The 15619-nt window shown below is 42.6% G+C and overlaps 1 protein-coding gene across 2 annotated transcripts in view; it reads left to right on the top strand.

Moving 5' to 3' along the window:
* SLCO2A1 (solute carrier organic anion transporter family member 2A1) overlaps positions 1 to 7998 on the top strand; it is a 99173-nt gene extending 91175 nt beyond the window's left edge. For both annotated transcript variants that reach the window (XM_089671225.1, XM_089671224.1), the window contains exons 13-14: positions 250 to 373; positions 3409 to 7998. In XM_089671225.1, the coding sequence (XP_089527351.1) occupies positions 250 to 373; positions 3409 to 3529 (245 nt within the window). In that variant the 3' untranslated portion in view covers positions 3530 to 7998. The remainder of the gene's footprint in view (positions 1 to 249; positions 374 to 3408) is intronic.
* Positions 7999 to 15619: the final 7621 nt, after the last annotated feature.

The raw sequence follows: 15619 nt of genomic DNA, 5'->3' as shown, positions 1-15619 counted from the left end.
GTGATTAGCTGCTAGTATCAGAGATCATTCTATAATGAGCACAGAAATACGAGTGTGCAAAAATGTGATAATGTCAGATTGCTGGGAGAAAGTTGCTGCTTCTCATGTTTTTCTGTTGATAGTAATAAAATAAATTTTCAAACAGTAAACCACCTCTCATTGTCATGGTAACAGAGAATCTTTATGATAGCTGCTTACCACAAACCTACATTTAGTATTTTAATTAACTCTTCATATTCTGTTTCCCAGCTTGGTTGCCTGCCCCGGCACTCTTTGGACTTGTTATAGATTCTGCCTGCATTCGGTGGTCGACATCATGTCACCAGAAGAAAGGAGCATGTCAATATTATGATAATGATCTGCTGCGAAACAGGTATTGTAAAGTATAAAGATGTACTTTTTTATGTGTGCAGATTTCATTTACAAAACATTAAAAAGTCACAGCAAAACACCCCACGACATCCTTCCATTCCAACACAAACTTCCCCAACAGCACATCCACTTTAGTATTTTAGACATCATTTGATGAACAAAAGCAAACTTTATATCAAGGTTTGAAAGATACAGGATTGGCAAAGTGTCATCCTCTTTGGCCCCATTGTCCTCAATCTCAGATTTACAATAACCCATTGTACCATCAGCAATTAATTACTAAATTTGGATGTGTTACCCACCTCCTATTTTTTATATTTTCTTTGAATTCTCCAGGACTTTACACTTAGAATGTGATTACCAATCCAAAGTAAATAAAATTAGTTTAGTTCTGCTCACTTCTGGGCATTAGGAGTAAGGCCTGGTGGATCTAACCTTTGCACCCAAAGACTTTTACATTTACTTAAAGTTCCTCTATGTTGTTAAGTAATTTTTTTCACCAGTTTTAGTTATGATTGTCGCTTTTTATCCATTCTTGAAGGGTTGGGGGGGCAGGAGAAGTCCTTTTTTTTGAGTAATTTATTTCAAAGCAGTACATTTTTGAGTGTTTATCTACAGTACATACAAATGTTGTACATTTTAAGAGGACTTATTTCTGTAGTATTTCACATATTTTAGTCTCATCACTAATTCTTATAAGCACAACTGTTTATTGTTTACTTGGTCTCTGTTAAGAGCAGTATTGGGTTTTTTTTTTTCAATCATACTTATCTAGGTAGATGCAGCAACGATCCAATGCTGCATCTGTCCCCTGCCAGCTCTAAGGCTGAGAACTGAGCAATCAAACACTGCTGATCGCTCAGTTCCCCCCACTGCTCTGAGTAGAGAGCCGGGACTGTCAATCTCCAGCTCTCTGCTCTGAGCCCCCAGCTCTGTGTTAAGCAGCTATCACTGGGCTGTGGAGGGGGCTGGAGCGGCTGGCTCAGGCTCTCAGCAGCTCACTGAGAAGCTGAGCCAGGTTCTGGTCCGGGCTCCTGGGTGAATTTGAAATATATGGTTGTGATCTTTCCCCAGCCTGGACCAGCTCTGTGACATCAGCCAACAGCGGGCTTTAAAGCAATGTAATTAAATCAATTAGCGCAACCAAACCAAAAACAGTGTATACATAAAAAAAGTATTAAATAAACCAAAAAATATAAAACGCTACAGGCTGTAAAAATCTATATCAATGTATTGCAGCGCAACCTAAACAAATAATATATTAAATCTGAATTGTATAGTCCAATGTATATCCACACCATGTGCACCAAGTGAAGTCCATATAACACAAAATCCAGTGCTCTTCATGCTTCCACCACCAAATATCAGATGGCTGCTCACCTTAGATAAATTACCACTGCTTTACCAGTCAGGTCATAAAATGCTTGTTCCCCACTTGGGAAAACCAACTCTAGATGTGAATAGCAAATCCTTCTTCCCCCATCGGATCAGTCGCTCAAAAGGACAGAAGTACATATGTAAAAGCACAATCTAGAGATCTCCATTTAAACCACAATTTAAAAAAGCTAAAAACACTCTTACAATAGTTGGCACTAAAACCAGTGTTAGTATGGGATTGCACATAACAAACGCCGGCGACATGCCGGAAAGGCAAGATGGCCACGGGATGACGTCACGCCTCAGGCTTCTCCCTATATGCATTACGTCCAGGGTGGGATCTTCATCAATGGGAGTGGAGCTGTGCCACATACCTGCACATTAACCTCCCTGGTGGTATTCCCGAGTGTAGCTCGGGGTAATATTTCAGTACCAAGAGCGGTAACCCCGAGCTACACTCGGGCTTACCATGCGGTGTTGCTCAGGGAGTCCCTGCAGCTCTTACCTTGTCCTTCGCTCCCGCGATGTGTCCCCTGCAGGGTCCCCGGCCATCTCCACTGGCCGATGCCGGCATCCAGCTTCCATGTTCCGGTCCCCGTGACGTCGAGACGTCGAGACGTACGGACGCCGGAACCGGCGGCAAATTTGACATTTTTAAAAAATTTCATTTTTTTTAAAACGATTATTATATAGTAAAACATTGCTGTTTCAATGCATTTCACATACATTTTGTCCCTACTGCTTTGTCCTGTGCCCTGCCTGCATTTTGACTGTTCTTTCTGCCTGGAAACTGAGAAATGTCCATGGTGTCCAAAAAGCGTCCCTTTATGTCAAAAGCGGTTTTAGACCAGCTAGAGAACAGCGATAGTAAATTAGAACCACTTGCAGAATTGAGTGATAATGATTCGTGGGGAAATTTGTCATCAGACACTGAAAACGATTTTGCGACTTTGCTCAGCGATGTGCGAATTTGCCACTGTATTTCAAATTTCAGTGTTTTTGGTTTGATTATATTATGGAATTAAATATATTATTATTTTTTATGATTATTTATTAAATTATAATTTATGATTTCGTGTATCAAGTTTTATCATATCCGGAATGTTTACTAGACTCTTGTTCAGACAGATTTCAGTGAGTTATTCCTAAAAATTACAGCCTACAATAAAAAACTACATATTTCCATGCAAAATAATGGTACCGCTTTCAGCACCAAAAATCGGAAATAATCATACCGCCAGGGAGGTTAAATATAGGATGTTGCCCTATCCAGGCAACATCTAAAAGCATTCCAAAGGTAAAAACCAGAAATCACAATAAGACCCTGGAAGCCATAATTTAACGGCACATATACAGGGGACACATAAGCCAAACATATCTTTATAAAATCAAAATTTCTACTGCCACATGTATTACATGAAGACAGAGGCATGGATACTTTACCTACATGTTAGCAAGATAATCAATTTTCATGACACCGCAGGCATGAATTGACACCTGACTAGAACAATCATAGCGTTTTTAATCTGTTGTAAAAAACAAAGCAAAGATAGGTTGAGACGGTAAGGTTATACCTTGTCTGCATTTTCTGGTGGAAAAAAAATAGAAGGTAGTTGTTGGTTATCATTCTTTCTTTCACAAATCTTCTTTTCTCCATAGGTACCTTGGTCTCCAGATGGGATACAAGGCTTTGGGAATCTTGTTACTGTGTTTCACTGCTTGGAAGGTGAAAAAGAGTCGAGAATATAACTTGCAAGAAAAAGAATGTGGCGTGGCATAGCTTACAGCTCATAGACTTCTGGACTTCATCCTTCTGCCACTCCCCAAGACTCTGTATTCCTCAGGGCCAGACACTGCTCGCACTGCCAGGACCACTCCTAACAATGCATATAACAAGACTGATTCTATAGTCAGCAGGACTGGACTGAAAACTATATAAAGTGTCCAACTTCAGAGACAGAAAAAAAAAATGCCTGGAGATTAAAGTGTGACTGCTAGAAATACTGTTTTCTAAATGGCAAATCAACATTTTATCTATGAAAGCACTAAAAGAAACTAAAATACACTTAATATTCCCAAGAAGGGCTAAAGAGCTATATTTATTAATCGTTATGCAATAAAACAATTGACAACACCCTTTTCTACAGGCCCTGCCATAAACCAGAAGGTGATGCTGAAGGCAGCATGCTTTCTCATTTGTACGGAGAGTATCATCTACCAAAATGCTACAGAGAAATAGATTCTGCTTATTGTCTGAGCTACGGAGAATCTTTTGGCTTCCCCTGTGAGTTATGCTGTTGATTCATCTACAAGTTTCAAAAGGTGTTCTGAGAACACAGAGCTGAAGAAAGAACATGAAGCAAGCTGTAAGCATTGTTCCCTAGTGCTGCCCACTCTTTCCCTGTTGACCTAGGACAGCTGAGGTCTGAGTAGCGGTGTATGCATTTGTTTGTGCACTACAGTGTTAAGCCGTAATCACAAGCATCCATTTATGTGTACTGGGACTTTCAATTAGAAGATATTTTACACTTTCCCTAACAATTCACAACCTAGTCTGAAACTTCACAGCACAAAACTGATATTTCTGAGACTTTTTGTAAAGTTATTATAAGAAGAATTTCTATGCGTCATTCAACTGGTTGTACATAAGGCTCAATTCACAAGGCTTACACACCAGGATAACAATCCTTATTTTCACAAAAGAAACCATTTTTTTCATTTGAGTTCAATTAAATTTGGAAATTACAGTCACATAGCTAAAATGAGGTTGTCTTAGGGTGGTGTTAAAGAGGAGCTTAACTGGACAGAAAAGTTGCAAGTTGCCAGGCTCCTTCTCTTCCACAATTAAACACACTTACCTGCCTGTTCGTAATCACCGTCAGAAAGTACATTCAGCTGCACATGTGCAACTCTGTGCCAGAATGAATTAACTTACATGTCCAAATTAGAATCAGAAACAGAAAGTGCAGGAGTTACATCATCTTTACCCGGTCTCTCAGGATGGCCAAGAATATCAAACCTGGATAAAGATATCGGTGCCAGAAAGGGAGACAGGGAACATACATTTAGAGCCGCTTGAAAGTTTGTGAATTAAGCCTATAATATCTACCAAGCTATAATTTTATATGCACAGTATTGTATTCATTTTACAGTGTTTTACCAAGAATAAGTGAGAAATGGAGCTGCACTGGGTTGTACTGAGGTCCTGTGATTAAATTGTAGAAGAATGGGTGTTATGAGACAGAGATGTGACGCTGTGCAGGCAATTCAGTGTAGCATTAATTAAGCTTTCTTGCTGTCATAGGCTGCTGATGAAGATGAAAATAAAAGTACCAGCAAATGTTAGATCAATGGCAACCTTTTGCATCATGTTACCCTCTGGCATTCCATTGGTGACATTATGAATCATACAAAAATCTGTATTAAAGATTTTTTTTTACTCTCTCGATTAACTAAATATACATGTAAACAGACCTGTAACAGCACTGCATTCTACATATGAATAGGGTTTACCTCTCCTTTATTGGCACTACTGGTGTTGTCCACTGATTTGAAGGCTTTTTAGTACAGACCTTTTGAACATGTTAGTTTCTAAACCACTCTAAAGGAGCTTGTGCACACTGTCTAAATGCTGCGTGATTCCGCATCTCTAGAGGAAGGCAAGAAAGGTAAAAAGAAGCCCAGGGGCTGACTATTCTGTAGCTTATAGGGTGGGCCATGCTGGAAGTCCTGCTATTGCTAAAGAAGTTTCAAAACAATTAAAGGCTAATTCATAATAATAGCTCTGTTTCCAATATTGCTAAGAAAAGAAATAAATAAAGTTTTGTGAGTCTCTTTCAAGAAGTCAGAGACCATATTTGGGGCTCTAAAAAGCTAACTGATTGGCCTAGTGCTACATTAAATTCAGTAACAACTGAAATGTCCATGAGTGCTTTCAGGTCTCAACATACACTCAGTCTACATCTATGAATGGTCTTATATTGCCACTGGATATAACATGAACTTGTGCCAATGAACCTGAAAAAAAAAATTCTACTTCATTTGTCTTGGGTTTCTGATCAAACATATAATGTGTCATGCTAATAACTATTATTTATGGCGCTAAAAACATAGATAATTTAGTTAAAAAGGATCTGAACTTTGGAAGTTGTGCCCAAAAAAGACCAACAGAGGGCAAAGAGTAGGCACTAGTACTTCTATAAGCTCCCTGTAGCTGATATTTTCCAAATTCTGACCATGCCTTGCACTGTGCCTCTCTGTGCAGGTGGCCATCAACAGGGCTTTGTGTTCTCATTTCACAGCTGCCCCCCCATGGTGATTTGATAACTGATGAGGTAATGATCAAGAAGCAGCTGCAGAGGTGCTGAAAGCACAGTTTCAAACAAGGAATGAAGTAGAAGCAGAGAGATGAACGCAGCACATTTGTCATATACAGATTCCTCTCCAGCAAGCAGCATCACTGCCTGTCAAACTGCAAATATACAGCTACGAGGCTACAGAACAGCTGGACCTGTTTTTTTTTTTAAAGAGGAATTCAGGACAAAAGGTCTATAAGGGTACTATGTAAGCTCACCTGTTTTAAATACAGGTTTACTTTATTCTGTTGGCAACAGATTATAAGATAAAACTACATAATGGGATGTTTACTGCTGCATTTGTCTGGGAGAACTATATAGGTCACTAAGTTAAATATTTAAAGTCAAGACTGGACATGGAAAAATAAGCAATCTTGAAAAATCCACATTTTTGTACATGATCAAATATTGCCCAGTCCGATGTAAAAGTAATGCTTAGCTAAGAACATCCATGCCAACTTAGTACCATTACAGAGCTCATTTGAAAAACTTATACAGCCTGATTATTAAAAAAAAGGTGTAACTTTGTGATATACGCCTGCAAATAGCTTCAGATAGCCTGTCACTTCTTGCACATGCCATGGGTTCTAAATTGTTAGCCTGGGCTTAGAAGAATTATGTTTTGCATTCTGTAATTAATTATGTTAGGTATTAATGCTATGAATATTAGGTCCATCTGTCCATATGGTTTTGCTGTACCAATCCCCTCTACCTCTTTTGAGAGCACCATGCAGCAATTTTTTTTGATACTGCAGATATAGGCTAGATGTTAATTTCTTGTTAGTGGGGCTCAAGATCATGAGGGTGGCCTCTTGCACAATTCCTGTCCAAGCACCCCTGGTTGGGCAGCAGAAGGGCACAGGTGCCAGGAAGTTGGTGCAGTGAACGTGGACTTTAAAGATGCTGAGGCTGAACAGAAACACATAGTCAGGTCATAAGCCACGTTAGGTAACACCCCTGCAGATAGGTACAGAATCCTGGTCAGAGTCCAAGTCAGAGTCAGGCAGGGGTTGGCAAAGAATCGGGAACCTTGCCTTGAGAACTGTTCTGAATATCCTTTATTCACGAGAACAACAAGCAGTCCCTTACCAAGGTGTGCAAAAAGACATCATGTAAGGATGCCATTGTACTGTATAGTAACTGCTGTACTGAGGCCATTGGGCGCAAAATAAACTCCTAGGTGCATGTCTATACTTTGTTTGGGTAATGTGTACAGCTGTTGTGATACTACTACAGGCAGAGAAGACAGATGAACTTGTAGTTCTGAAATAAATGATGGGGCACAGTTTACCTGCCTCACCTCTATTGCCGTCTTAGGCTTCATTAGAGGAGCTGCATGCAGAAAGCCCATTCAAGTGAATGGAGACACATTGGATGGATGAACTCACCCACAGAGCGAAGTTTGACAAGTACACAGGGACAGGTACATGGTGGTGTATGCACACTGTCTGCATTTGGGTCTGTACATCTCTCGTGGCATACCTGTTGAACTCGGCTGTGTGGGTGACTCTGTACAGCCACTGTGTCCCCATCCACTTATATGGGTTTCATGCACACAGCTCCATTCTATTCTAAAAAAGGTAAACAAATGGCTCTTCATGATATACGGAGCTCTGCATCCATGTAAATGGTGCCTTGTAAATGTATGTATGAAAGGAATTTGAGAAGGGAAATATAGGTAGCCAGATATGTGTTAGCATTATACACAGACTTGTTTCCTACCAGATGTAAAGTCTGGACATGTGAGGCATTATGAAGGCCTTCTCTTGTTCCATAGCTTACTCCTACTTGGGCATTCTTTTCTTATGATACAATATTGTACACTGTTAACCTAACACTGGTAAACTGTTTATGTTTGTTATGTAAATTATATATAAACATTTATATTGAAGTACCTAATTGCTTTTCTTCATATTTTTCATTAATTTTCAAAAATGTCACTGTTTTCAGTAATCATGCCAGGTACAGAGCAGGTGTTTTCTGGAAGAAGTAAGGGTTAGCTTTGCTACATATGTTTGTTTCAGACAAAACACAAAAAGCAATAGGAGCTCATTCAGGTGGATGATCAAGCCTATCCCCTGTGTAGAGCCACTGACAGTTGCATGTGCATCCAACTTGGAACTGTGTGCAGGCAGCCCACAGACGCGGACACCTCTCAAGATACCAATGCAGTGACTTCACCCACCTTTTCCACCTTCAATTCCTCAATCACAGTCTGCATAGCTACCAACATTTCAAAACAATTTCCAAGGACCCCTTTTTTGCTCTGTGTTCAGCAAGCCATTTTAAGTGGAGAATGGACTTAGGGTTGGAAGCATTTATCTAAAAATCAATCTATGTATTGCTAGCTTAATCCTTCCTCACTCTATCTAAACTGAATAAAAGTCTTTGGATTTACATACACTTTATAAATTGAAACGTAGAAATATACAGTATATGCACACAGAAAATACAATAAGTAGAGCATGAACTTACTGAGCCTACCTTAAAGAATTTCAATAAAATAGTGACTACTAAGCAACCAGGAACTGTTCAGACACATTGGTCTGGAGTATATAATTATAGCAATCTAGCATAGTTTATGTTGATTTGAAACAATCTAGCACATAGAATGCAGTGGTCTGGAGTATGTACTATACAGAGTGCAGTGGTTAGAGAAATGTTATGTACAGACCAATGTACAAATAACTGCAGTCAGGAGTATGTAACGTACAATACAATTGCATGGGGTATGTATAGCAGTCATACATATGTAATTTACATTTACATAATTCTGACTGCTGCACTCTATATGCTGTGCTGCATGTTACAAACACCTGCCTGCTGAAATCCCAGCATACAAAGTGCAGAGGTCAGCAGTCCCCGCACCCATCTTTCACCACTATAACCCTCTGCACCCTATTTCCACCACTGTACAACCAGCATCCCCAAACATCTCTTTCACCACTGCATTCTAAGCACAACTTTGTCACTGTTGTATCCCTTTGCATACCTCCGCTACCAGTGCACTCCCTGTATATCTCTGCCACCACCATATCCCTTTGCACACCTCTACCACCATGGCACACTCCATACATCTCTACCACAAATGTACCTTTTTGCATGTCTGTGCCGCCACTGTACTTCTTCACACTCCTGCCATGGGCGCAGCATCAGGGGTCGCAATAGCGACCCCACTCATGCTCCAGGGGGTCAGGGCGGCCACTGCAGGTTAAGTACAGTAGTTCTCAGGGGCGGACTGACAACACATGGGGCCCCCGGGCAATAGGGGATCATTGGGCCGTGTCCTTGCCCAAATTCAAAAAAGCCTATGAAAAAGGTATTAGGGGCATCTCATGGGCCCCCTACTGACCCCGGGCCCTCGGGCAGCGCCCGAGTTTCCAAATGGTCAGTCCGCCCCTGGTGGTTCTACACTGAACTTATAGCCGCTCTGTGTAACAGAAGTCGGATCCCTCCTGCTGTGACTGCCCCAGCTAAGTAAAATACTTCTTTCCAGGATGCCTGCAATCAACACTTGGTTTTAGTGTTTCCTAGCCAATAAGGTTTCTTGTGGAACATTTAAACACACATTCTTGGTATGTGCTCCAGAGAGCTGGACAGGGGGGCATGTTAGTCCACTATCTCTGATCTCCAGGATGTGAGCAGAAACAGCCTAATTCACAGCTTCCTTAAGAATGCAGCCAAGTGGAGACAACATCAGCTTTAACCTTTCCGGGGACAGTGTTTAAGAGAAAGAAGGCAATATGGAGGGGGATGGGGGCCAAAGTGTAAATGGAGGGGTCAATATGTGTGTGTGTGTGTGTGGGGGGGGGGGGTAATGTGGGTAGGAGGGGGCACTGTGTACAGGGGAGGCCCGTTATGCTTTGTTTTCATGCTCTCTGGTTGCAATCTTCTCCAAAATTCATAGACTTGTAGATTTCTTTCTCTCAACCTCCAATTGTGGGAGGTAGGCATTGGCATAACATTAGGGGTTGTAATGGCGACCCCACCCCATGCTCCAGGGGGTCCATGTGGCCTCCTTCTCCCATTCAGTTTTTACACTTGGACAAGAGGAGCTGCAGGGCAGCATATATAGCAAGCGATCCCCTCCATTTTCCTCCTGCAGCCGCTGAAAGGTGCCGCTCCTCTTCTCCCTCCCGCTGGCTTTCAGCAGCTGCATGTGGAAAATAGACGGGATCGGTTGTTGTATATACTGCCCCCACAGCCCCTCCTGTCCAGGTTACAATTGTTTCCTGTTGCCTAGGACCCCTGTGTGCTACCCTGGTCCCCCCCCCCCCCAGGGCTGGATCTAGCCTGTCTAATTTGGGGGTGCAGTGAAAAATGTCAGGGGGGCAGAAAATGCGAGGTCAGCAGGGCAGAGGATAGGGTCAGCAGTTTGTAGGGCAGTGTACAGAGGCCATTAGTTTGTAGGGCAGTGTACAGAGGCCATTAGTTTGTAGGGCAGTGTACAGAGGCCATTAGTTTGTTGGGCAGTGTACACTGGGTTATCTAGTCAGTGTGCAGTGGTTAGCATGGCAGAGGACAGGGGTCAACAGGACAGAAAACAGGGGTTAGCAGGGCATGGTACAGGGGTCAGCATGACAGAAGACAGTGGTCAGCAGAGTTGGGGACAGGGCACTTAAGAGATTTCCTCCTCCGCACACAGCACATTGTTGAGAACGGTATCCCTCCACACAGTGTGTAGCTGGCTACTTCAGCTGCCAATCCAGTCAGTAAATTTCACAGGTCAGAACTGCACCATAGCAGCCAGCTACACATTGTGTTAGGGAATCTGATCTCAGCTACATGTTATGTAGGGAGAAGAAGATCTGTTAAGTGCCTTGTGTGCAAGTGGGCAGTGGCGGGACAAGATCATCTAGCAAACTGCACCCCCACCTTCCACCCCTCCCTCCAAAAAACAACACTAAGCAACACGTTCACCCCCTAAGCAAGCTTAAATTCTGCCCAACCAAAAATGCAAAAATTCCCCATCCTCACAGTCCAAGTCCACCTCCCAGCAAAAACATTGCCCCCCAATCCCACCTTCCAGCTCAAATCCCCCCCCCCCCCAATTTCCCACAAATCTTCCATGGCCAAAAAATTGAACTCTTCCCCCAAATTCCCCCTGATAGTACAAATTCTCCCCCCAGTACAAATCCCCACTCCTGGTGTAAATCCTCTTCCCAATCTCCCCTCGTGGTACAAATCCTCCCCCCTAAACCCCCTCCTAGCACAAATCCTCCCCCCAAATCCCACCTCTTAGTACAAATCCTCCCCCCAATTAGCACAAATCCTCCCCATTAATTCCCCCTCCTTGTACAAATTGTCTCCCCAATCCCCCCAGTACAAAACCCCCCTCCTAGTGTAAATCCTCTTCCCAAATCTCCCCTCGTGGTACAAATCCTCCCCCCTAAACCCCCTCCTAGCACAAATCCTCCCCCCAAATCCCACCTCTTAGTACAAATCCTCCCCCCAATTAGCACAATTCCTCCCCATTAATTCCCCCTCCTTGTACAAATTCTCTCCCCAATCCCCCCAGTACAAATCCCCCCTCCTAGTGTAAATCCCCCCAAATCCCCACTCCTAATGTAAATCCTCTCCCCTAAACACCCCTTCTAGCACAAATCCTCCACCCAACTCCCACCTCTTAGTACAAATCATCCCCCCAATTCCTCCTCTTTGTACAAATCCTCTCCCCAATCCCCCCCAAATCCCCACTCCTCATGTAAATCCTCTCCCCAAATCTCCCCTCATAGTACAAATACTTCTCCCTAAACCAGGCCAATCCAGCTAAGAAACAGTCACAGAAAAACTACATCCAAGCACTGCAGCATTAACAGACAAGGCCAGCTCTCTGTCCTGTAACATTGCCAAATGCCAAGCCATAGTTATCTTTACCAAGACAAGGCTGTACAACCTTTCTGGGCTTGCTCTGCTGTTTCCACAGTCAGACCACAGCAAGTCAGTGGCTGTCTGAGGCTGAGCACTAGTGGCTACGGCATTGCTCTTTCACTTCCACACAAGCTACTCCTGCCTCCCGGGTCTCAAGTGCGACAGCCGCCAACAAGGAAGGAGACTTCCGGTTTACAAGGAAAGAGGAGGAATGCAGTTGATATCACTCTGCCTCCCTTCCACTTTCAGTGCAGTGCAGCTGAGCTGCCGCTCCGGAACTACTGAGGCTGCTGATCCAACCTGAGCCCGGCCCCTAGATGTCACCAATCGCCAGCTTAAGCGGTGGCACCGTGGCAGCACAGCGACCACCACTCTAGCTGTTCTCCAGAGTCCAGGCCAGCACCAAAAAGTTAATCAGGCAAATTAGCCTAATTATAGAACCACCTCTATGCCTCTTAGTGACTACCTAACGCTGCATTCACACCTAAACGTCATGTTTTCAATCATTTTTTAAGTGTTTTTTTCAAGCGTTTTTTGAAGCAGAATTGCACAATTTTGCAGCTTTTTTTCAGGTACTTTTTCAGGCATTTTTCAATTAAAAGGGTGTGGAGTGCTGCTGAAAAAAGGGCAGAGAGACACTGTTCTAGCAGAAAATGTGCGACAAAACACTTGAAAAAACTCTCGAAAAATTTCTTATCGCACTTTTCAGGCATTTTCATTGAAGTCTATGGGGACACAAACACTCAATTAGCTCATGTACTTTTTTGAGCAACAGGCGTTTTGCTACAAGTGACAGGACGCTCAGATTTGAACAAAGGCTATAGAAAAAGAAAACAATAGCTTTTTGCTTGTTGAGAAATTTTGAGCTTCCAGCTACAAGCTACAAAACGCTCAAGTGTGAACAAGGCCTCATTATTTTCATTCAGTTAACAGCAGACTTGCAGTGAAAGTGGGAAAGGTGCAGTGAAGCAGTCACTGTGCAGTACTACCATGCAAGAAGCCATGCCTGCATACTGCATACAGTATAGGTGAAACTCAAAAAATTAGAATATCGTGCAAAAGTTCATTTATTTCAATAATGCAACTTAAAAAGTGAAACTAATATATGAGATAGACTCATTACATGCAAAGCAAGATAGTTCAAGCCGTGATTTGTCATAATTGTGATGATTATGGCTTACAGCTCATGAAAACCCCAAATCCACAATCTCAGAAAATTAGAATATTGTGAAAAGGTGCAATATTCTAGGCTCAAAGTGTCCCACTCTAATCAGCTAATTAAGCCATAACACCTGCAAAGGGTTCCTGAGCCTTTAAATGGTCTCTTAGTCTGGTTCAGTAGGAATCACAATCATGGGAAAGACTGCTGACCTGAGAGTTGTGCAGAAAACCATCATTGACACCCTCCATAAGGAGGGAAAGCCTCAAAAGGTAATTGCAAAAGAAGTTGGATGTTCCCAAAGTGCTGTATCAAAGCACATTAATAGAAAAGTTATGTGGAAGGGAAAAGTGTGGAAGAAAAAGGTGCACAAGCAGTAGGGATGACCGCAGCCTGGAGAGGATTGTCAGGAAAAGGCCATTCAAAAGTGTTGGGGACTTTCACAAGGAGTGGACCGAGGCTGGAGTCAGTGCATCAAGAGCCACCACACACAGACGGATACTGGACATGGGCTTCAAATGTCGTATTCCTCTTGTCAAGCTGCTCCTTAACAACAAACATCGTCAGAAGCGTCTTACCTGGGCTAAAGAAAAACAGACCTGGTCTGTTGTCAGTGGTCCAAAGTCCTCTTTTCTGATGAGAGCAACTTCTGCATCTCATTTGGAAACCAAGGACCCAGAGTATGGAGGAAGAATGGAGAGTCACACACTGCAAGATGCTTGAAGTCCAGTGTGAAGTTTCCACAGTGTGTGTTGATTTGGGGAGCCATGTCATCTGCTGTGTTGGACCACTGTGCTTCATTAAGTCCAGGGTCAACGCAGCCGTCTACCAGGAGATTTTGGAGCACTTCATGCTTCCTTCCACAGTCGAGCTTTATGGAGATGCTGACTTCATTTTCCAGCAGGACTTGGCACCTGCCCACACTGCCAAAAGCACCAAAACCTGGTCCAATGACCGTGGGATTACTGTGCTTGATTGGCCAGCAAACTCGTCTGACCTGAACCCCATAGAAAATCTATGGGGCATTGCCAAGAGAAAGATGAGAGAAATGAGACCGAACAATGCAGAAGAGCTGAAGGACGCTATTGAAGCATCCTGGTCTTCCATAACACCTCAGCAGTGCCACAGGCTGATGGCTTCCATGCCACACCGCATTGAGGCAGTAATTGCTGCAAAAGGGGCCCAAACCAAGTACTGAGTACATATGCATGCTTATACTTTTCAGAGGTCTGATATTGTTCTATGTACAATCCTTGTTTTATTGATTGCATGTAATATTCTAATTTTCTGAGATTGTGGATTTGGGGTTTTCATGAGCTGTAAGCCATAATCATCACAATTATGACAAATCACGGCTTTTACTATCTTGCTTTGCATGTAATGAGTCTATCTCATATATTAGTTTCACCTTTTAAGTTGCATTACTGAAATAAATGAACTTTTGCACGATATTCTAATTTTTCGAGTTTCACCTGTAGATTGAGGAAGGCTCAATATACATGATCAGAAAATTGTGCAGAAAAAAACTGCTTTCAAATCGATTGTACGATAATCTGATCATTAGTACACAGCTTTTGTCTGAAATTATTCAAAGGGACAAGCACGAAAATGTTTCTCGTACGATACCTGATTGTATAATTTTCCCTTAATCAGTACAGTTTTCATCTGGGAATACAATAAAAGTACAGTACAACAGTGGCGCCCCGAAGCGGGGGGTGCTGTCCGCACCGGGTGACACCGACCGCATGGAGTGACATCGGACACGCTCCACAAAAAGGTAAGTTGTAAAGCAAGCCAATGATCCCCACAGGATGGATCCGATGCATCCTGCGGGGATCATTGGTTTTCTTTACAACTTACCTTTTCTTTGGGCGGGTCCGGTGTCACGCAGTATAGGTTGCATGCCGACGATCCTCGTCGGCATGCAACCTATATAGGGTGACACTGGACCCGCTCCAAGAAAAGGTATGTTGTAAAGAAAACCAATGATCCCCGCAGGATGCATCGGATCTGCGTATTGAGCATAATGGATCGGAGTCCGAGCCATTATGCTCAATACGCAGATCCAATCCATTCTGCGGGGATCGTCAGAGGGGGTGTCACCAAGTCTTACCGCACTGGGTGACACCTACCCTAGGGACACCTCTGCATTACAATACACTACATCACTTCCGAATTTTTATTCTCTCCTACAAGAATTCTTGTAACTTTAGTAACCTTTTCATTATTGATATGAGACTAGTGTGCAAAAAAAATGGATGATCATTCATCCGATATTCTCATTGTCTGTACAAGGCTTTAGATTGTCCAACAATATTCTGATAATGAGATTGTTCCAACCTGTCCTGATAATGGGAATATGAACCTGAGATAAATATTAACACTTATCCACTTTATCTAAACTTGGCTAAATTAACTAAAAATGTCTGTACAATACATTTTAAGGCCCATCTCACCATAACATGCATGATTATAATAAAAAAAA

The sequence above is a fragment of the Staurois parvus genome, unplaced genomic scaffold (assembly GCF_062004578.1).
Source record: "Staurois parvus isolate SC_StPar_1 unplaced genomic scaffold, SC_StPar_1.0 ptg000102l, whole genome shotgun sequence".
Classification (NCBI taxonomy): Eukaryota; Metazoa; Chordata; class Amphibia; order Anura; family Ranidae; genus Staurois; species Staurois parvus.
This window is presented reverse-complemented; position numbering and strand designations above follow the sequence as displayed.